At 37.0% G+C, this 24846-nt stretch overlaps 1 protein-coding gene across 1 annotated transcript in view; it reads left to right on the plus strand.

Moving 5' to 3' along the window:
* Nucleotides 1-24846, plus strand: part of LOC754003 — a 58108-nt gene that overhangs the window by 28177 nt on the left and 5085 nt on the right. Inside the window, exons 8-20 of the mRNA XM_030993474.1 lie at nt 1792-1950; nt 2625-2813; nt 3426-3652; nt 4604-4724; nt 5362-5571; nt 5911-6114; nt 6631-6746; nt 12613-12793; nt 13705-13911; nt 14625-14822; nt 15336-15494; nt 17741-17878; nt 19112-19302. Coding sequence (XP_030849334.1) covers nt 1792-1950; nt 2625-2813; nt 3426-3652; nt 4604-4724; nt 5362-5571; nt 5911-6114; nt 6631-6746; nt 12613-12793; nt 13705-13911; nt 14625-14822; nt 15336-15494; nt 17741-17878; nt 19112-19302 — 2300 coding nt within the window. The remainder of the gene's footprint in view (nt 1-1791; nt 1951-2624; nt 2814-3425; nt 3653-4603; nt 4725-5361; nt 5572-5910; nt 6115-6630; nt 6747-12612; nt 12794-13704; nt 13912-14624; nt 14823-15335; nt 15495-17740; nt 17879-19111; nt 19303-24846) is intronic.

Raw genomic sequence — 24846 nt, forward strand, 5'->3', positions numbered from 1 at the left:
TTATGTGCTTAATTTGCCACATAATATTGTGAAAGCGTTCAAATCACCCCTTTTCTAACACTGATGCATATTCTCTATGATTACCTCTGTATCCTGTCTAGATATCCCTATATGGTAACAGTTTTATATATTTATAATGTGATTCGTTCTGTCGCCACAGTATAGAGTGGTGAAGTGTGACGTCATCAAAAATCTATTTTTAGAATTTCTCAATTTTTTCTTCATATTCCGAAAGAACACCAAAAACAATGTCCAAATGTAGAAAACCAATTGAATATGTTAAATATTGGCTGAGTTATGACCATCCGAATTATGTCCTGCTCTGGCTCTACCATTAGGAGCCATAGCATATAACACTGAGTTCCTATGGGGAGTATCTTTATTCAGATGGTCATATCTCTGCCAATATTTAACATATTCAATTGGTTTTCGACATTTGGACATTATTTTTGGTGTTCTTTCGGAAAATGAAGAAAAAATTGAGAAATTCTAAAAATAGATTTTTATGACGTCACAGCTTCGGTACTCTATACACAGTTCGTTCGTTTGTGTCTCCTTAGATCAAGATTAATGTATCTTGATCTAAGGAGTAGTTGCTACAACCGGCCGTGTCAGACACGTTGCCCCGGGGTGCGAGATAGGACTCTTGTAGCGTGCCCCCATTTAAAACAATTATACAAAAACAGTTAACATTACATTTAATTAATGGTATGAAACTATTAAAATTACTCTCATGTTACGGGAAAAAAATATGATATATATATATATCTATATATATAAAATCAATTGATTTGGTCGATCCAGTTCGATGGCACAAACACGGCACTACTGGACAGAGATCCGAATAATTACAGAGCTTGGTCTTGTATACACAGTGCCCACAGTGACGACCGCTTACTTAACACACATTCATAAACTGTGAACACAATGCCTTTATATTATTCAACCCATGAGGGGGTATATGGATGTTCCATATAATAACATTTTTATCCATTCTCCAATTAATTCTTGCCGTGACCACAGTGTTACAATGTTACCACAGTGTATGCAACACTGCATCAAACAATTTGTAAACTGTGAACACAGTGAATTGTTCTCATGATCTATATGAGATTGATCCAAACGTCATCTTTGATGAAATCTTGATATGCCAACATAATTATATACTGCACTGTGGCTAAAGTGGCCGTTGAGTGCACAAAATGAATGCAGTGCATCAAGTAATGTTTAACTGTTAAAGTCCGTCTGCACTATTTGGGCCAGGAGGTTATACCTCCCTGTAAGGTCACTGACAGGTGGTTATCTCGTCAAATCAGCTCTCAATTAACATAAGAAATAGAGGATCATGGGGGGACCAACAGGCACCGATTAGACATTATTTGCTATATAGAGGACACAAGTAGCTATAGGTAGTGCAGTGGGGCTTTAAGATACTTTGTTCACATTATAAACCCATGAAAGTGATCCAAATATCCGCTAAGCTTACATTGATCCAGTCACACTAGGGCCACATTATAACAACACAGTGACCACAGTATAACGCAATGGATACTGTTTGTATCACATTGTGTGTACTTTGAACAATTGCACTATGTATTAACCCCTTACAGTGCTCCATAACTATGGTTATATGCCGAGCCATTTTCAAAGGGATCTTCTAATCTATGCAGCCAGAGTATCACATGGGGACCACGATGGGTATTACACAGTTCGTACATTTTTTTATCAATTGTTAAGTTGTGGTAAGTATTTATTTTTTAAACTGATTTCATTTCTACTTTCTAAAAATAGATTATGGTTGTGGAGGAACGCTTGATCTGACAACTTCAGACGGGATGGGAACCATTCACATTGGAAACCTGTCCGCGAGCATGATCGACGTGTATTGTCAATGGCATGTCCACACGTCGATGCTGACAAATGTGAACGTCCGCGTATCATCACAGTCTGGTAAGTGATTTAAAGAAGATGAGAAATAGCTAGAATGATTGACTTCATGTAGGGTCAGAGAGAGAGAGAGAGAGAGAGAGCAATGCAGAGAGAGAGAGAAACAGAGAGAGAGAGAGAGAGAGAGAGAGAGAATGTGTTGGAAACGGTGAGGATCCGAGAAAAAAATTCAAAGACAGGGAGGCAGGTACATATGAGAGAAACAGAAAGAGAGAGGGATAGAGATATATGATGATGATGATGATGATGATGATGATGATGATGATGAATAGAGAGAGAGAGAGGGAGAATAGATATGATCATTCATTACCTAATAAACAAATAGATAAGTAGGTGAATAAGAAAATGAATGAATACAAACATGCATTTCTGAATGAATGGATGAACCGAGTAAATGGATACAAAAAATGAACGACTTAAAGAAATACATAAAGGATATAATAAACTTATGAATAAAAATTAGCAAGTGAACAGCTTAATGGATATATAAATGTTATACATGAATAATTAATTCAAAAAAGAATTCAACACGGTGGCAAAAAATTTCAAAAACTCAACATGAGGCAATTTCAATAGTTTATGATTTCAACATGTTTTCTATAAGCAATACACTCGGGCGTTAGAATTGATTTGATTTCTGAAAAGGTTTGCTTAACTGTGTTTCTCTTTCCAAACAGAATCCCTGTATGACATGTTGGAGATCGGCTACGGGTCCGTTCCCACCGATCTGGGTAGCCGGTTGAAGCTGATGACGGACAACGTCAGGAACCAGACCTATTCCACCTACAATGGCGACCTCTGGATCGTATTCTCCGCCGAGGATGTGATGGCCAATGAAGTCGACATCGAACTCGTGCTTGATGACGGTAAGCCAAAATGGTGACATGCTTACTAATGTCTACGTACTTTTCAAGCACTATCAAATCTAAAATAAATCACCATTTCCAAAAGCCGAGGAACGACCATTTTTCACAATGTCAGATTAACCTGTTAAGCACGCTAGGTTCGACCTTTATAGTGTTATTTCCAACATGTCCTAAGTGTTAATCTACCACTTTGAAACAAGTGGTGTTTATTAAATATAATATATAATTCAACGCAAGAAATAATTATCATCCGTACGAGAAAAATTTGTTTTATATTGTATACGTTATTTTTATATATTTATATAAATATATATTTATATTTTTATATATATTAACATACACATAAAATTATTGATCGCGGGTAGGTATTGTCTTCGTTGGTAGTTGTGAGACAAGGGTATTTGTCTTGGTGCAATTCCCTGATGATGATTTTCGTAGCGGTATTTTTTGTCCGGCCTGCTAGTCCGGGTAAAGGCGAAAGTTGTCCGGGTAGAGGCGAAAGTTGTCCGGATAGAGGCGAAAGTTGTCCGGGTAGAGGCGATAGTTGTCCGGATACGATATAATGTAACAGGCTAATAAAAATGCCTGTATACCTTTTTTTCTCCTTCATAGATGCCTGCCTGATTGACACACGCTTGGACCTGAACGGCGTCATCTCGACCCCGCAGCTCGCCGGTGGGTTCTACCCGAACGACGCTGACTGTCAGTGGATCATCCAAGTCCGCGGGGGATTCCGAGTCCGTATTCATTTCACCGAGTTCGACTTGGAATTTGGGCACGATAAAATCATCATCGGTGGCTCCGATCTCGTCGATGACAACTTCGGAACCTCGTATATCGTAAGCTGCAACAAATGCATAACTTTTCCTCTCTCAGTTAATTCAAGCAATATAAAATATTTTGTCTTATTCTCAAACTTAAATGTACTCTGTAAACTTATTTCATTACGTACATAGTTATCAGTATTTAGTTATTTGTATAATTAATTTGTTATATTATATATTGTAATATTGTATGGTTTTACATATGTCATTTACATTTTTGGATATTTGAGTGGAAAAATAAATAAAATATAAAAAACGATATATACAAAAAACTAACATGATAGGAAACAAAATCAATTTTGCACTTTCAATTGCCTTTTCAGTCACTATGTAAAATGTGCAGAAATAACAATGCTCTATTTTTATTATTCGAATATGTTTCCAAAAAGGCATTGAAATATCCAATCAGTTTATTTTTCAACAATGTTTGTGATCGTGTTATTTTCTTAGGTCACATATTCGAAGCATTAGAATATAAGAATAGGAAACTTTTTGGCCCGAATTCATAAAGAAGGTTTGTCGACAAACGTAGGTTTGTGTGCGTCATAAGACGCGTTTTTTACGCGTTTGTACAAACCTTGTAAAAACTCGTCGAAACGCGTCATATCACGCACATAAACCTAGGTTTGAGTGTCGACAAACCTCCTTTGTGAATTCGGGCCTTAAGGTTTAAAAAGGCTTGATGGCAGTAATTGTTTCGCTAAAGAGACATTCCAACCATTCTGTTTAATGCAACAAACCTATCTTAATAACTTGCCCGCTTTAACAAGTCATCTTCTGTGTTACTCGTTTAAAATTCAACTTTTTAAATAATTCCTTTTCTTTGTCGTCATAGTTGCTAAAGCCGAAAAGATTGATGTTATCTAAAATCGGAAAATCAACTTTCTGTTATGACGATCGATGTAATGCCTCAAAACTTCTGATAAATCTTTGTTTTCATTCTGGATTATTTTATTCTTCAAACAGATTATTACTGGTTCAGAATTACCCAATGATGTCAACAGCCGGTACAATGGCCTCAATATCCGATTCACATCCGATAGCACTGGTACCGGTTCCGGATTCAGTTTGACTTATGAAGAATTCTGTAAGTTCTGTTTCGTTAACCTTAAGTTGACAAAGGGCTAGATGTGAGAGAGGGAGGCATTCGGGGGAAAGAGAAAGAAAGAAAAGGAAAAAACTCAAAGGGAAGGGAGTTAGAAACAAGTAGACGAGGGTTAGAAGCAAAAGACACCTATACAAAGCCGGGAGAGAAATATAAAGAGGAGTTGATATTGTGAAAGAGATAGAGAAAGGGAGATGGAGAGAGAGAGAGAGAGAGAGAGACAGGTTGCCAAGAATATAGAGAAGATAGAAAGAGAGACATCAGTACTAGAGGAGAAGATGGGGAATAGGATAGAATGCATGAGGGGGGAAAGACAGGGAGGATGAGGGGAGAAATAGAGAAAGGGAGAGAGAGAGAGAGAGAGAGAGATGGAAAGAAGAAGAGGAAGAGAGAGAGAAGAAGAAAGAAAGATAGAGAGAGAGAGAGAGAGGGTGGGATAAGGGGTGGTTAAAACACGAGGGGCAGATACAGATACATATTTTAGCATTAACATGTAGAGAGGGATAGAGAACAGGTCAGAGAGAAGGAGGGGGAGGGGTTTATATCATTTACGCCTGTTTTGCACCCTATGGAAGAAATGGAATAACCCAATTACGTCACGTTCCTCCTCTTTATCCAGTTGATTGCCCTACCGGATACAGTTACAACCCGTCCAACGATACTTGCTACAAGTTCGTGGAAACGCCCACCGATTGGTTCAGCGCTCGCTACGACTGCACTGACGTCGCCGATGGTGATATTGTCGTGATCAATGACCAGGTGGAGAACGAATACGTCCTCGAAACGATCAATGCGATGAAGGGCAACGATTCAAGTGACTGGTGGATAGGTGAGTTGTGCTGCCATAATTTCGTAAAAGAAGCAGATAGAGAGAGAAAGAGAGAGAGAGAGTGTGTTTGTGCGTGTGTGTGTGTGTGTGTATGTGTGTGTAGGTGAGGGTTATGATATATTATATGTATGTACAGAGAAAGAGAGAGAGAGAGAAATATGAATTAACTATGGAAACAAGTAAGGATCGTGTTAACATGGTCATCTTAAAAAAACATGTACAATTTGTAAATCAAAAGTCTTTGCCAGTACGCTGTCAACCAAGATGAAACTCTCGATCTCGCTGAACTGTATGGATATCTTTATTCTAATTTTTCGAGTATTTTCACCCTATTGTTAGGCTATTACGATGGCGCCATCAACGGCGTGTGGACATGGGTGGATTGCGGTGCGGATACCGATTTTGCCGACACCAACTGGCAGTTCGGTGCGCCGAATAACCGTGACGACAACCACTGCGCCTACATGAATCTAACCGATGGGAAATACAATGATGATGCCTGCTTTAATACCAGACGTTATGTCTGCGAAATCACCCGAAAAGGTATTAAGTGTTCATGTTTAATAGTAATTATGATGATGATAATGATAACAACAATCTCACCAAAAACAACGCCAACAACACCAATGATAAAAATTGTATTAATGAAAATACTGTTATTTACTGTTTTTTTTAAATAATTGTGTTTATTTTTATTATTATCAACATTATTTTTATCATAATTATTAACATAAACATTTTCATTAATACTTTTGTTATTGTGTAATTAGTATTTTTCATATCAATATTTTTCTTCTTATTATTATTATAATTACTTTTATTATTGTTGAATATTTACATACCCAAGTGGCTCACATTTGGCACACAAGTTCGATAATATTTCCCCTCCTCCCTTTAAATGTGAAAACTTTTTTAACATTTTTTTCTGAACTTGTCATCAAATAGTGTGAATAATGAGCCCCCTCCTTCCCCTTTTTTACAAAATGCTGGATCCCCTACTGATAAAAAAGTTTGATTCAACCAACAAGCTTTTTAAATTTGTTTTATTTTACATTTCAGATTATGTGGATTCCGACTGTTACCCGTCGAATTTCCAACTCATTTCCATCGACGATGATGAAGTTTCTTTGTCTTTCAACGTTTCTGAATATGCATGCGACGTTGCCGGATATACGGTTAGTCCTGCAATGGGTGTGCTTATGTGTGTGTGTGCGTGCGTGTGTGTGGGTGGGTGAGTATGTTTGTGTGATAGAGGGTGAGTATGTTTGTGTGATGGAGGGGGCAGGGAGGGGGCAGGATTGTTTCAGTAAAATTACCTCCAGATTTGTTTAAGTTTTTTTTTTGTAATATATAAGTGAATAACATTTACAATTGACATATTATGTTTAGGTACTTATACGTTTACTTTGTTGCTAAGTTATATTATACTGCAAATGAGTTTGTGTTTAATTATGTTTATGTAAAAGCATCAATATTGAACACATTTATTTTATTCAATTGTATGTTATGGTTTGTATTACACATTTGGAGAAATGAAAAAAAATTGTTAAAAAAAAGTTTTAAAAAAGTGTGTGTGTGGTGGTGTGTGTGCGTGCGTGTGTGTGGTGGTGGTGTGTGTGCGTGTGTGTGAGTGTGTGTGCGTGTGTGTATATGTGTGTGCGTGCGTAATTTAACAGTAGTTTATGTATGGATAAAGATTTTGTTGAAGAGATGAATAAGGAAATACAGGAATTAAAAGCTGAATGGTCATTACAGATTTTGAATAAATTAGTATTTTGGGATTTTTTAAAGATGAAAATGAGAGAATTTATTATAACATACTCGCGGAAAAAGGCAAAAGCAAGGAGGGTTGAAATAGAACTGTTAGAGAAACAAATCAAGGATTTAGAAGGCGAACTGGTAGTGGGACCCACTAAATATATTGTTGATTGCATTGAGGAGAAAAGGGATAAACTAAATAAATTGTATGATTTTTCTCGACAGGGCATTAAAATAAGATCAAGAGCACCTTGGTTTGAAGATGGAGAAAACAATACGCAATATTTTGAACAGTTGTTAAAATCGAATAAAAGGAAAAGTGTAATTAGGGAGGTGTACAAAGAAAATGGGGAAACTACTAGAGATAAGGAGGAAATTTTAAAGGAAATTAAACTATTTTATAAAGATTTATATTCTTTAAGGGCTGATATAAATGAAAACGACCCTTTCTTTTTCAATGATATTTCAAAGTTAAATGAAGACAATAGGGAAATCTGTGAAGGTAAATTAACTAAAGATGAATGCTTGAAAGTTTTAAAAGAAATGAAATTGAATAAAACCCCGGGAAATGATGGGTTAACAGTTGAATTTTATTATACTTTTTGGCCAGCTTTGGGTGATTTGTTAGTAGAAGTATTGAATGAAACATACGAAAGGGGGGAATTAACGGCATCTCAAAAACAAGGGGTAATTACCTTAATTGAGAAGGAAGCGAAAGATACTCTCCATATAAAAAATTATCGACCCATTACGCTTTTGAATGTAGATTATAAAATTGTATCTAAAGTTCTAGCAAAAAGAATGAAAGAGGTTTTAAATGAAATAATTCATCATGATCAAGTTGGATATATAAAAGATAGAAATATTGGGGAAGCTGTACGATTGATAGATGACATGTTATTTTATTCTATGCATTATGGGGAACAAGGGAAAGGGTTTTTGTGTGCAGTGGATTTTGAGAAAGCTTTCGACTCTGTATCTCATAGATATTTATTTCAAATATTGAAATTGTTCGGTTTTGGAGATTCATTTTGCTCTTGGGTAAAATTATTGTATAAAGGGATAAGTAGTTGTGTTATGAACGGTGGTCACTCCACGGGGTATTTTGAAATAGAAAGGGGAGTAAGGCAAGGGGATCCATTATCGCCATATTTGTTTTTGGTTGCCATCGAAATTTTGGCGCATGCAGTAAGGAGGGACAACGGTATTAAAGGGATTACATTTGGAAAATCTGAAATTAGGCAAGTGTTATATGCAGATGATATGACAATATTTTTGAAGGATATTGATTCGGTTAGAAGGTTGCAATATATTTTTGAATCATTTGAAAAAATTAGTGGTCTTAAAGTGAATAAAACAAAGACACATTTTATGTGGATGGGTGAGGATGAGAACAAACCTGATGGGCCTTTATTTGGAAATTTGGTGAAGGAAATACATATTTTAGGGGTTAGTTATTCATTAGATCGAAGATTAAAAGATGATTTGAATTATAAAGAAATTCTAAGTAAAATAAAAAAATTGCTTGTATGGTGGAAACAAAGAGATTTAACTATTATGGGTAAAATACATTTGCTAAAAACTTATGCGCTTTCAAATTAAATTATATTTCATCTCTCGTTATTGTCCCTCATTGGGTATATAAAGAAGTTGCAAAAATTTCATTTGAATTCATATGGAGGGGGAAAGATAGAATTAAACGGGCAATAATGTATCAGGATTATGACTTTGGAGGATTAAGAATGATTAATTTTGAAATGTCCGTAAAAATACAGCGCATAATGTGGATAAAACGTCTTTTATATGGATAGAAAAGTTTGGGATGGAAATTGTTTTTTGATCATTGCTTACAGTTTGTGGGTGGTAGATTTATTTTTTTATGTGATTATGATTTAAACAAGATTAAACTCGTTTTAGATATTCCACCATACTATATGGAAATGTTGCAAGCATGGCAAGAGACAAGTAATTTAAGATATTTGGAGGGTTATATTAATCCAATTATTTTTAATAATCAGAATATATGTATAAATGGAAAAAGTATATTTGATAGATACTTGTTTGAAAGAGGGATTGTTCAACTGAATCATTTGGTTGAGAAAGGTCATGTTAAGCCTGTTAAATATTTTATGAACCTCGGTATGAAAGGTAATAATTTGCTTATGATTATTGATATTTATGATGCGATACCCAGGTTATGGAAGGATGATTCAGGGTTAATAGAATTCCTCGAGGTTGATTTGATAAGCTTTAATACTTATTTCCATATTTCTAGTAAAAAAATACAGTTTGTGGATGTGGGTTCAAGAACAATCTATGATTATTTCATCAAAGCACTGCAACGAACGTATGATTTGCAGGTAAGGGATGGGCAAAATGATTATGATTTTATAGATAAAGAAATAAAAGAAATATTTGTTAGACCAAGAATTACTATACTCATTAGAAAACAACGTGAATTTCAATTTAAATTATTGCATGGAGCCATATACACTAATGAGCATCTTCATAGATTTGGTTTTGTTGGTGATAATTTATGTTCGTTTTGTAAGCAGGAAATAGAAACATACAAACATTTATTTTTATCTTGTGGGAGCGTTCAAAGGTTATGGCAGGCTTTAATACAACTTTTTGAGTTAGATGAAATTAAAGATTTAGAATGGCGAGATATATTTGTTGGGTTGGTAGGTAGTTCATATAGAATAAAAATGTGTAATACTATCATTTTCATGGTGAAGTATGTTACATTTATGTCAAGATCGGGGGGGGGGGGGGCGAGTACTAACTTTAGAAAAGATGAAAAAAAGCAGTTTTAGGTATAGGGATGAGGAAAAGAAAATAGCAATTAAAATGGGAAAGCTAGGATCACATTTTTTAAAGTGGGAGCAGCTTAAGATTAATTAAGATTTGCTTTCTTCTCCACCGTGAGCTTGTTAAAAGCGTAACTCGATTTTGCGGCCTGGATAACTTATTTAGTATATTTTTCTTAAGTTGAGAATGTTGGCAGACATCCACTGAGTGAGTATTGTGTGTGTGTGGGGGGGGGGTGGGTGGGTGGGTGGGTGAGTATGTGTGTGAGTTGGTGAGTATGTTTGTGTGATAGAGGGTGAGTATGTCTGTGTGATGGAGGGGGCAGGGAGGGGGCAGGGAGGGGGCAGGATTGTTTCAGTAAAATTATCTCCAGATTTTTTTTGTTTTTTGTAATATATAAGTAAATAACATTTACAATTGACATATTATGTTTAGGTACTTATACGTTTACTTTGTTGCTTAGTTATATGATACTGCAAATAAGTTTGTGTTTAATTATGTTTATGTAAAAGCATCAATATTGAACATGTTTATTTTATTCAATTGTATGTCATGGTTTGTATTACACATCTGCAGAAATAAAACAAAATTGTTAAAATAAAAAAAGTAATGTTAGTGGGTATGGATAGGCGAATGGGTGCGCGCGTGTTTTGTTTGTTTAATTTCGTTTTTACAGACGTGTTTCAAATCAGATATTATTCACGTCTGGCGGCCGACCTTATAATATGCACCACCATCTGAAACTCGTGACTTAGTTTTGAACCGGGGTCCCTCAGGGTCTGTTAGTAGGTGAACCGCTAGACCAAGTCACCAACTCACATCCCCCGAGGGACACTGCCATTTTCAATGCAAGACAAGCTTTGACCGGTTAATATTTTTTTGGTATGGTATGCAAAAATCCCAGCTACGCCGCTGTGCTTTTGCTTGTAACAGATTTGTTGTGGTGTGACTTGAAGCAGGGAGGTGAAAGAAAAGGAGACGAAACTCTTGTAATTTATTCAAACGCATTCTTGAGTTCTAAAGCATAACAATGGGATGTGTAACATTCCACTTGGCTTTGAAGTTCCATGCTCCGAACCGCGCTTCCACTGCGAAGACTTTCGGAAGCCTGGCACCAGTTTTACATGTATTACAAAATATTAAATTACCGGCAAAATTTCAGTGTAAATCAAAAACTTTATATGGGGATTTTATTGGGAATAGTACATCAAACAAATTTTCAAATTTAGAACTCCATCCTTCCTTTCATTTGTGTGCCAGAGTTGGTAAAAGAAAAATTACATCTTGTCAAAAACTCAATATTTTAGGATGATGCGCTAATTTGTGCATGCTTTAATGTCCCGTTATTTGATCCATGATTTACAATCTTCAACAACATTAAGTTTGCTAATGCGTGTTTTCGCGTGTTTTTTTGTATTTTTCAAGTTTAAAAAAGGATGAAATTACACAAGTTTGTGTTCGCTTGTTCTACTCTTTACACATTCAACAATGGATGAGAAATCATTGGAAGGGACAGCGAACAGTTGCTGTGATACCATTTTCTGATGTAGGAATTCTAAATCCTGAAATGTCATGCGCTCTCTTATCTCACCACCAACAGTTGAAGATTAGCGCATAACTTTTCGGCGGCTTGGAGCATGGGGTCAAAGGAGAGCGGCTTGATTCCAGTCCTTCTCTATCACGTCCCTGCTTGAAGCCATGTATAAGTTTTCATACACACACACACACACACACACACACACCACATTACGTCTAAAAACAACCGTGGACGTCCTCGGTTGATATGTGTCCACGGTTTAAAGGTACTATGTCCCATTTGCAGGCCAAAAAAATGAAAAAGTTAAATTCCAACTGCATTTGAAAGATAATACTAACTTAGAACTTCCCTAAAAAAAGGTGGGGCTTGAAAATGTCTTTATGTGGGAAAATAACGACTATTAGTTGTCAAATCGACTTTAGGGCTATAGAGCCCAAAAGTAATAGTCTTTATTTTCAGACAATTGTACCGAATGGTCGTACGTTTTATGCTGCACAAAGATTCAATCAGTTTAATCTTGGCCATCACAAGAAGTGGGTTATTGATGTAGATAAATGCTCATGTACCCTTTACAACTCTTTGCATGTATGTTATTACCCAAGAAGATAAAAAGCCAGTCAGTCACTCGATAGTGTCTGACAGTGAAGTCTAGCAAGTAAACGGGTTTCCTTGCATAATTTGAATATGAGGACAATGTTAACGTTTAAATTTCACAGATAGGACATACATGACATATTCATAATTCCTGCAAAGTTCTACAGAATTTGAGGTTGGCTGCAAAAGGGACATAGCACCTTTAAAGGTGTGTATTCTCATATTAGTCCATGGTCAGGGTACTTCACACGCGCGCACACACACACCCTCACGAACATACGCATGCACACACACAACCCCTAAAAAAGAGAAATTACTTGTATTTTAATCCTTTTAAATAGATCCGTTACAATACCACAGCCGAAGGCGATTTTATCGCAATCGATCTCGTAGGGGCGCTTAACACTGACGTCGTTATTAGCGGTCTCTCTCCCGCTACTACCTACCTGTTTGAACTGACGACCTGCACGGTCAGCTATGGGTGCTACGGATTCAGCACCGCTCTGTCTGTGCTTGGTACAAGTAAGTCATGCCAGTTTTGATCTGGTTGTTTCTAGTGCTTCAGTCACACCTTCGTGTATTTGGTTTGCGTATTGCCGCTTATTTATGGCAAGCCGTTCTAACATTCATTACTATTTCTTGATATCAAAAACTGATTTTTTTTTTTTTTTTTTTCTTTTTTTTTTTTCTTTTTTTTTTATTGTAAAGCAGTGGTAATTCTTGATATCAAGAATTGAAATTTTGATATTAGGAATTCGATTTCTTGATATAAAGAAAATAGGAATAAATGTTAAAACGGCTTGCCATAAATATGCAGCAATACGCAAGCCAATACGCAAAGATGTTACTGAGGCATAACCGGGCGTATCTAGGGTTTGTAAAAAAGGTAGTGCACAACCTTCCTAAAATTCAAAATTTGCTGATAAGCAAGTAAAGAATAAGGTAATTTAGTTCTTCTAAGTAAATATCTGAGAAGCATTAAAAAGTCATCCACCACGTCTCTCTGGACATTTTATTAATTTGAAGAAAAGAAGGTTGATATAATTGGTATGTTTGAAAATATCTAACACAGGATCAGCGCCCTTCTGAAAATATGTCCATTGGGTTTTAAAGGGGTAAGGGGAGTCTGGTTTTCCAAATTATCACGATTGGGTTACACTGATGTCAAGGCAGAAACGGTTCCCTAAGCAGGTTTGGTGACAGGACCAAATCTGCCAAGGGAACCTATCCGACAGGACATGTGTAAACATTTTATCAATGATATCGATTTTGTTTTTCTTTGCGCTGATACAAAAGTGCCTTAGCGCTAACAAAATTACAAAATATGACAAGAAATATATACATTATACTATTGAGGGGAGAAGTATGGTTTATTGGATCTTTTGAAAGTGGCACATCTTTATAACTGCATTTCATTCTTCAACTCACACTAGCCACTTGTCCCGACAACTACGAGCTTGGTCCCAACGGCCATTGCTACCGCTTCAGAGACCTCGACCTCGGCTCCTGGTGGTCGACCGGAAGACGAACATGCGACAACGTGGCCGACTCCGATCTCGTCATCGTCAATGACCAGGCTGAACTTGATTTCCTAACAATGAGGTCGGCGGAGATCAACCCCAACATGACGTGGTGGGTCGGTAAGTTAAGATGGCTTGTAATGCCCGTTGTGCACGATGCGTCATTGGACTGACGCATGATTGCGCCAATTGTATGGCACAAGGCTGCGTCAGCCCGGCGTCAACGACTGATTTGACGCGGGGCACGAGAATAATGATTACTGTACATTATGCACATGTAAAATGAATGGTGCATAGTAATGCTGCAGGCCGCTTACGGTGATATGATTTCATAAATTTCAAATGTTTGCCGTAAATTTGAAACCGGCCGTCCTCAAGTTGTAAGATTTTTTTTTTTTTTTTTTTTTTTTTTTTGGGGGGGGGGGGGGTAAGATGTGCAAAATTGCCAAAGGTTTAAGAATAGTGTAACTTTACACGTTATTGTCTCAAAACTGTATTTGTTACTAACAGGTTCATTCACATTATTTGCTCATCCATTTTTTGTCACCGCGTGAGTGCAGTGAAAATTATGCAAAGCGAACAAACCCAAATAATGTGTAAAAGAGAAATATTACCATTATCGAAAATAATATCGCAAGTGACATTCGTTTGTCTCGCAATTTTAGTCAACAAGGGATCAAAAGATACTATATCCGCAATGAGTAGCATTACTCAGTAGTCTCGTAGTTGTATTATACTGTCTTGTCAATGTATAAAGCATTACACTTTGGACAACTGGGTAATAGTTAAGCAGAAATCGCACCTCTTTGTTTCAAATCGTCTTTTTAATACAGGCTATTCGGATCAGTCCGTAGAGGGCGAATGGCGCTGGGTCGATTGCACAGAATCGACCGATTGGCAGAACGATCTCTGGGAGGCCGGTTCCCCTGGCAACGGTCGTCTGGACTGCGCGGCTCTCCAACCCACCGGTGATCTTGTATCTCTCGTTTGTGACAAAGCACTAAGTTACATATGCGAAATATCTCCAAAAGGTATGGTGTTTTTATGTTCAATTCATGCTGATTTCAAAGTTGTTTCGCTTGTAATATGTATAATTCGAGCCGGAAGAGACAAATGATATTATGATCTTTTTACGTACTTATTACTGCTCATTAATATGCATATATTTGACATAAGAGATTCCAATGCGAGCTCAGCTTTGGGGTCTTCGACTTCCTCATTTCCCCCTCCTCCTCTTCCAACCCCCTCCCCCTCCTCCTCTTCCAACCCCCTCCCCCTACCTCTCCTCCTCATCTCTCTTCATCCCTTTTTCCTTCTTTTTCTCCTTCTTTTTTTCTTCTTTTATCTTCTTCTTTCCAATATAAATTCCGCAAAATATGAATGATTTCAATCAACATGTTATGCCTTTTAAAATAACTTTTACAAAATATTTTCATAGATGCTAACGGCTTTCCATAATTGTTAAGTCCAACTTAGAGTTAAGTTCAACTTAGGATCTTTGTGAAACACCCTCCTGATAATATCATGACCGTTTATTTTTAAAGATTTCCAACTCCAGGACGCTAACCCAAGTGATCTTGCCGTCGTCGCTACACAAACAAGCATGCTGGTCACGTGGACACAATCAGAGACAAGCTGTGACGTAGTCGGTTACAGAGTTCAGTATTGGCTGGCTGATGAAGACAACGCTGACGTCAGTTCCGGTAAGTATCAGGTGACCACGGTCGAAAAACGAAAAATTAGAGTTTCGAGTTTTATATATTGGAAAATCTACCGAAAAGTAATCATTTGCCTGGCCCAACTTATAAATTTGTGTTCTCTTTGAGATATTTGTTATCACATAGTCGAAAACAAAACAAAATTGATGAAAGTACTCTTTTTTTTTTTCCAAAACAGAAAATTTGATTTTATTACCCTATTAGTACCAAGTGTGATTTAAATGCATTTTGATTTTTGTTTCAAATATTTTAAATTTGAAATGAAATTCTAATTATAAAAAACAAACAAAGATACGCAAACAGAATAAAGAAACAGTACAAATCGATAACACGAGGGAGAAAGGTGACGACAGAGGGAATGAAAAAAGGGAAAAGAAATGTGAGAAAGAGAAAAAGAAAGATGGGGGTTTTCGGGAGTAGAAAAATGGCGGTGTCTACTAAGATTGTCATTATTTATATGAACCTTCGGACAATTTAGCCCCGCTGATGAAAAAAAAAGCATTGACTTTGTAAAAAAATTACATTGAGGTTAAACCAAAGTCAATTGTCAATTTGGTTCTGCCTTTCTTTGAATAAAAGGTCTAGTAACTTTAGCAGGATCCTGTTTTGTTATCGCCTGCCCTGATTTAGGACAAAGTCAATCGAGCCGCTAATCAATTATTTGTTAATTGCTTATCTGTTTACAGTTGATAATGTTGATTCTACCTAAAAACCAAAGTCCATCTTTCCATCACTGGTCCATAAATAAAAATAAAATCTCGTTAATCAGTGATTTCACAAGTTATATTACCGGGGCATTGTATACCTCAGGAGTGTTTCACAAAGACTAAGATCGACTTTAAGTTGGACTTTACTATGGCAGGACGTTCATGCCACTAGTTCCTCTAACCATTCCTGGCATTGGTCTCTCAAGGGACGTGCGAATCGTGGTCACAAATCTACAGAATTTACCTTTTTTTGATAGTTCATTATTGCAGGAAAAAACATTATCTAAATATCATAATTGAGAGACCGTTGGTGACAGCGACCAGTGGCATGAAAGGCCTGTCATAGTTAAGTCCAACTTAAAGTCGATCTTAGTCTTTGTGAAACACCCCTGGACTAGTTTTAGACCAGGAAAATAGAGAAAACAACAGAAAAGGGAACATTGACCCTGTTTCAAAAAACTTGTTATCCATAGCAAGTTTCAATAACTGTGATAAGCTACTGAAATCGTGGCATTTCATTGGCTGAGAGCAAGTTTGTCATAGAAATGTAAGCAATTGTTATTGATAACAAGTTTGATGAAACAGGGAAAATACGTGAAGATGTAATATCGAACTAAATAAAAAATCTTTCACATGAGGTGTCGATATTGTTTTCTATTTCGTAACATCAAGTAGGCATTTAAAACATGTTGCATAACAGATCTGTTCAGATGAATATTAGACTGTTAAGTTATCCATAATTCGAATTAAAGTTGAGTCTGGCCATGCGATTGCATTGTGAAAGATACGGTGTGGAGTCGATCAGAACAAGTTGATCATTTATCATATAAGTATTGGTGTGTACTGCAACGTTTTGGAGTCATTAACATGATAAGAAATCTGGCGCAGTCTTGCAAAGTAACACGCACTGTACACAAAAAGATGTATATGGGACTCAATCATGTGGCATAAAAATGGGGCCTCATGTATAAGCTGTTTCTTGTCATATTTAGAATATGAAGGTATTTGAAGAGCCATGCTTTTCAGGGAAAATTGTATATCTGATGATCTTTCACACTTGCATATTAACAACAATCATAACGCTCACAAATTATTGTTCACCTCTCCCCGGAACTTTACCTTCTCTTTAATTTTAAATTTTAAAGTGTTCTGGAAATTGACGAAATTCAAGAGTGGCGAATGTTTAATAATCAAGCAATATTTTGCAGGCCCCATATGTGGAACCCCAAATTAATGGTTGGGCACATTCGTCTTTTGTATATTCTTAAGGTACGTATGACAGATTGGATTTTGTCGGGGGCAGGGCTAGGGCACTTTGACGCCAACGCTAAGGGATTAGTACTTTAACCTTCACAATTACCATAACAAATCGTAATTTACTTAATTTATTAATACGGACATTAACGGCGTTCGATTTGACCTATTTCTTGTTTGTTCTTTGTAACAGGGAGTTGGTTGTTCGTTGGTTAATTTCTAATTAATTCAATCAGTTACTCAATCAATTTTATTTATCCATTCCTTTAGAACTCGTATACGGAGGTAATGCAAACAGCGCCTCCATCGAGGATTTATTGCCAGACCGCATGTACAACGTGAACGTGGCGGCTCTCCTCAGTCAGGATTATGAGCTGTCCCCTATTGGACCCGTGACAGTCAAAACAGGTTTGGAGGATTTTCAGTAATAATGATAACTTTATTTTTTTATTTTTTTTAAATATAGATAATTTCCATCATTCACAGGTGTAGCAAATAAATGTCAAATAAACATTCAACAAATGTACATACAACTCATATGAAAAAAAAATCAACATCATTATAGTTTAGTGCATTTTAAAATAACATTTCAAATTATATTGAATAAACATGATCAACAACGTCGCCAACAACAACAACAACAACAAAAACAATGATAATAATTATAATAATAATGAGTCTAATAGGCATAATGATAATAATAGCAATAATAATCGCAATAGTTATAATATCAACACTAACAAGATTGATAATAATATATAAACGATAATAATGATATGGCATATTTGATAATAACTATGATTCTAATGATTATTATTATTAGAAGAAGAATGATAAGAACAGTAAATTTAATGATGATAATGATAAAAGTTATAATGAACAAAAATTATAATATTAATAATAATAATGATACTACTATACTACTACTACTACTACTAATAATAATAATATTACAACAACAATACTGATTATAGTATTTAAAAAAAAAAAAAAATATATATATATATATATATATATATTATTATTATTATGTTTGTTTACCCAGCATGCCCAGGGTAGCCTTGGACACTGACCTTCCAATGACCTTTAATGGCATGTTTCAAATAATTTCGTATACTGTTCATAAATACCCTGGCCACCCGAATTTCTACAAAATAATGTGCATTTGAACTACCCCAAAACAGCCAGGGACCCGTTTCACAAAGCCTTTTTTCAATGACAAATGACAAAATTGAGTGACAAATCTGTTGATAACCAATCAGAAGCAAGGATTTCAGTAGCTTATAAACACAAACTGTCATTTGTCACTGATGACAAGTTTTTTTAAACGTCCCCCTGTTCTCCCTGGAAGCCCTGCAATCAGTACGAGTTTAGAGGGGACTGATCTAGATGTGTGTGAGATTTGAGGAGGTGGGGCACACGTACAATTACCCCTACCCCAAATCTAAAGCTTTATTTGTAGTAAGTTAAAAGCATTGCTCTTGTTGTTGTAATGTTTTGAAAGAAAATTATGCCCTTTCTCATATATCATTGAAATTGGAATATACGTATTGCATGTGACGTCTTGACTTTAAAGTATGTTGACGCCCTTCAAAGTAATACCACTGGCAATTACTTATTATTTGTTCACATCCCCTGTAGTTGCTGCTATCATCCTCGAATGCTCGCCCACCAGCATGTCAGTGCGAGTTCCTCTGGAGCGTCTCGGCGGTGCGACCGTCGGGACTGACCTCCAGCTCATGAACGATGAAAATTGCCAGGGGGTTATCTCCACAGATGGAATGGCCATTGTTATCTCCACCAATCTGACGTCATGTAACAATGATAGGAGTGTAAGTTGGAAAAAAGAAAGAAAGAATTTCATAGTGTGCTCACATTACCCACCTTTATGTATACAGCTGTACTCATCTACTTTGTCTTCAATACCGGAAGAATTGTGTACACTGTGAACACTCTGTTTATAATCGCATTTACACTGTTTTTATACTGTGGACAGTCTCTTCATACTGTGTTCCCACTGTTTTACATTGTAAACACACTTTACGTGGTGTTCACATTGACTTTGTTCACAGCGAATCCTTTGTCCATACCGTGCTCACATTGTTTTTTAATCTGAACACTCTATTCATACTGTGTTCACATTTTTTTTTAAAACTGAATACTCTTTTATTGCTGTGTTTACACTGTTTTAACACTTAATTTAGTACTGTAATCTCACTGTGGTCGCGGTCTAGCTCGTGACACACTGTGACAAACTGTAGATAATTATCACACTGTGACAATGCAGTTAAAGGTAATACAAAGTTTTGGGAAATTTTGAAAATTGGCTGGATAGTGATTCTGTACAATTTTGATGTATTGGATGCCCCTGTGGATGTATTATAAGCACTAGAAAATTTAGCCCCTCAAACACTTCTGCTTTTGAGTAAAATTGAATATAAAAATTTACCGGTGCTCCCGGTAAATTTTGAAAATGTTCAAATAGCGCTTACGGCCATACAACAATAGCTGCGACCATGAAAATCTCAGAATATGTAGTTGTGATATATATTTCCCAAACGGAAAAAGCCAATTGGTCCATTTAAGTCAAGAAACGTTGTTTTATGGCTTAATTAATATCTTGACCTTGAAAGGGAGCTATACAGCATAAAGGGTTTATTATTTATAATTTCATAACTTAAGACTCGATTTCAACCGCGAAAACGAACATTGACTTTTATAGGATAGCATATGCTTCCAATATTTTTATTCGAACCAAGTTCATGACCCCATACCAAAACTTTTTATTACCTTTAATAAACTTTTGTAGATTTAGGTGTGTGATGTCTGTTTGTTCACAGTGTTCTGAAATTGAATATATTAAACACCGTTATCAAATTGTAGGACAAGCAGTTCTTTTCGATTGGGTTACATGGTGCGGAGGATGACAAAATCCATTTATATTATACAGATATTGATTGGCAGGGGGTGTAATATAGCATTCTTTGGACCGCTGAAGGGAGTAATATTTTCCCTCATGACCATATTTTCCAGAAGCGCGCATATATCAGATAGCCTTGGTAAAAATATTTAAGGGGGGGGGGTCTATTTTTTCATTTTTTATTTTTGAAAAATTCCCCTTTTTTTCAGAGACAACAACATTTGCAAAAAAATTGTGAGAAACAAAAAATACTTCGAGATAATTAGGGAAAAAATAATTTCAACGGAAAAAACAATTGGAAAAATAAAATTCTTAGAAAAAAAGCATTAGGCCTATTGGGAGGAAAAAACAATTTTGAAAACAAATCTTAAAAAGAAAAAAATGGGGGGGGGGGGGAACAAATTTGGAAACAAATTAAGACTATGGGGAAAAACATTGACCCTCGGTATTGGTGTAATTTGTGTAATTGGTGACATACAGCCCTCAAGAGGGCGACATGCATTGATTAAAAATATATTCATTTCACCAGGTGGCTAATATAACGGTAACCCGACACATGCTCCGCCGACGATTGCTCCGCCGACATTTACTCCGCAAAACGCGACAATTGCTCCGCGACATTTGCTCCGCGACATTTGCTCCGACGTCAAATGCTCCGCCGACAGTTGCTCCGCCGACAGTTGCTCCGCCGACAGTTGCTCCGCCGACAATTGCTCCGCCGACAGATGCTCCGCCGACAATTGCTCCGCCGACAATTGCTCCGCCGACAATTGCTCCGCCGTCAATTGCTCCGCAAAACGCGACAATTGCTCCGCCGACATTTGCTCCGCCGACATTTGCTCCGCCTGAAGCGACACTTGCTCCGCCGACATTTGCTCCGCCTGAAGCGACACTTGCTCCGCCGACATTTGCTCCGCCGACAATTGCTCCGCCGACAATTGCTCCGCCTGAAGCGACAATTGCTCCGCCGACGTTTGCTCCGCCTGAAGCGACAATTGCTCCGCCGACATTTGCTCCGCCGACAATTGCTCCGCCGACAATTGCTCCGCCTGAAGCGACAATTGCTCCACCGACATTTGCTCCGCCGACAATTGCTCCGCCGACAATTGCTCCGCCTGAAGCGACAATTGCTCCGCCGACATTTGCTCCGACGACATTTGCTCCGCCCAAAAAGTGTCCCATAAACTACAAATGCTACTAGTACTACGACAAATGCTTCGCCGATAATATTTTCTTTACACCTATTTTTTTCGTTTCTTTTTTTCTTCTTCATTTTCTGAATGCATTTCTTGAAATAATGTAGATGAAATGAAATGAATGAATGTTGATGAAGTGGGAGGAAAAAGGAGTTACCTAAAAGTCATTTCGAATATATACTGAAATAACTTTCCATCTATCACTGTACGTCCCATATAATGTATACTAAACACTCATTACATGTCGTGGGAAGTTTTTAAAAAAAAGTAGAGCAGCAAGCCACATTCCCCAATACGCGCATACCTCCTAGTTAATTTCAAGTAGCTCATCAATATGTAATACCTGAAATTACCTCGATCAATGCATCTTACTAGGTAAAGCATTATACAATGTAATAGGTCATCATGGAAGTTTAGAAAATAAGTAAGGGGGATTTACCAAGTGTTGATCTTTTTAAGAGTTTTATAAAGAAACAAAAAGATATTGAATATTTCTCAGCGAAAAAAAGGAACAAGCTTGTTTCGCATTTTAAGAAATGGCGATTTGACTTATGATACTCATGTTGATTTAACTTTTATTCCTGTGCCCCCTCACTCCCCTTTATGCACTGGAGTTCAAACTATGATTTATAAGTGTACAGTGTATTTTTTTTACTATAATGTTTTTTTTTTTATAACTTTCTTGTCCTTTCATTATTGTTAGTTGTTCTTATACATATTGGTTTTTTTTGTCTGTCTAATTATTACCAATGACTTGTAAATATGTAATTTTTATATGATTGAAAATTTAATAAACACACGAATATAAAAAAAAAAAAAGTTTAGAAAATAAGGGCATTTATATTCATAAGGAAGAGAACCCATTCAGACGGGAAAATGAGATGGCAGCCTTTTTGCTTATTCACATTTGTACAAATCATTTTGTTGCAGTTTGATGTTAGTTCTTCATGATAAGCCAATTGCTCTTCTTCCGGTGGCTTCGTGAGTCCCTTAAATTATTTAGTGAAAACAAAGTACTCGAATGAAACGGAGTGTTTTGCACACTAACATATATATATATATTAAAGCTACATACACTTAACTAAAGGAAAGAAACCTTTAGAAAATGGACTGGATATTACTGAAAATATTATTCTAAACAAGAATGTACTACATGATTGTATTATTTTACGTTTCAATTTCACGAGAGAAATAGAACTCGAGAGGGGGAGCAGAGAAGAAGTGATGGAAATGAAAGAAGACTAATAGCATGAGAGGAAAGAAAAGAGCAAAGAAGACAAGAAAACGGTGTAAACAGGAAAAGGAGGAGCATGGGAGAGAGAGAAAGAGAGAGAGAGAGAGAGAGAGAGAGATAGCCTTGAGCTTTGGATCAGCTAATGAGTAATACATGAAACAGATTTTGAGCGGAGTAATTATCTTTCGCCGGAGAACTTGCGTAAGGAGCTATAATTTTATTTTTTATTTTTTTAAATCAAACATTATGGGGAATAGCAAAAAACGGTTGTCTTTTTTGCTCTTTTCTTTCCTCTCATGTTATTAGTCTTCTTTCATTGAGGTAATTTCAGGTCTTACATATTGATGAGCTGTTTGAAATTAACTAGGAGGTATGCGCGTATTGGGGAATGTGGCTTGCTGCTCTACTTTAAAAAAAAAAAACTTCCCATGACATGTAATGAGTGTTTAGTGTACATTATGTGGGACGTACAGTGATAGATGGAAAGTTATTTCAGTATATTCGAAATGACTTTTAGGCAACTGCTTTTTCCTCCCACATTATCAACATTCATTCATTTCATTTCATTTACATAATGTCATGAAATGCATTCAAAAAATGAAGAAAAAAAGAAAGAAACAAAAACAACCCGTGAAAAAAATATTGTCGGCGAAGCATTTGTCGTAGTACTAGTAGCATTTGTATTTAATGGGACACTTTTTGGGCGGAGCAAATGTCGTCGGAGCAAATGTCACCGGAGCAAGTGTCGCTTCATGCGGAGCAAATGTCGTCGGAGCAATTGTCGGCGGAGCAAATGTCACCGGAGCAATTGTCGCTTCAGGCGGAGCAATTGTCGGCGGAGCAATTGTCGCTTCAGGCGGAGCAATTGTCGGCGGAGCAATTGTCGACGGAGCAATTGTCGGCGGAGCAATTGTCGGCGGAGCAAATGTCGTCGGAGCAATTGTCGGCGGAGCATATGTCACCGGAGCAATTGTCGCTTCAGGCGGAACAATTGTCGGCGGAGCAATTGACGGCGGAGCAAATGTCGGCGGAGCAAATGTCGGCGGAGCAAATGTCGGCGGAGCAAGTGTCGCTTCAGGCGGAGCAAATGTCGGCGGAGCAATTGTCACGTTTTGCGGAGCAATTGACGGCGGAGCAATTGTCGGCGGAGCAATTGTCGGAGGAGCAATTGTCGGCGGAGCATCTGTCGGCGGAGCAATTGTCGGCGGAGCAACTGTCGGCGGAGCAACTGTCGGCGGAGCACCTGTCGGCGGAGCATTTGACGTCGGAGCAAATGTCGCGGAGCAAATGTCGCGGAGCAATTGTCGCGTTTTGCGGAGTAAATGTCGGCGGAGCAATCGTCGGCGGAGCATGTGTCATGGAACCAATATAACACTGGAAAGTGACCAGCCAGGAAAATATAACAATTACGACCCTCGCAATTGATATCACGTGACGAGCTCTGGACCAATCACATATCGTTATCTGTCTAAGCTTTCTATATATATATATAGAAACAATCTGTACAAACATGCATTTCTAGTTTGTATTTTTTTCTTTGGGGGAGGGGGGGGGGGGGGGTAAAACTACCGGAAGATTCCATCTTCGAGTATTTCAGCAATACTGTGGTCGAGTAGCATGGCAATATGTAAACATTCACATTCATGTGAAAGATGACAGATTCATTCGTTCATTAATAATCTAGAAACATAATTAACATAAAAATGTCCAAAGCTCTTTGGAAACGCATAGAGACTTTATAACACAATGTGTTATGCGGTATACAAGAACGGATTATCATCATTATTATAAATATACTTTTATTCTTTCTTCCTTCTATATCTAAAACTCAGGAAAAGGTCCCAGTTTTGAGAATAATTACAGGTCTCTCTCTCTTTCTCTCTCTCTCTGACTCTTTAAAACTTACAGAAAGATTCCAGTTTCGAGTATTACAGCAATACTGTAGACATTCATGTGAAAGATAATAAATTCATTCTTTATCAATCTAGATACAATTTAAATATACGTCTATACTCTTAATTTTATT

Source organism: Strongylocentrotus purpuratus, unplaced genomic scaffold (assembly GCF_000002235.5).
Source record: "Strongylocentrotus purpuratus isolate Spur 01 unplaced genomic scaffold, Spur_5.0 spur5_scaffold_20, whole genome shotgun sequence".
Lineage (NCBI taxonomy): Eukaryota > Metazoa > Echinodermata > Echinoidea > Camarodonta > Strongylocentrotidae > Strongylocentrotus > Strongylocentrotus purpuratus.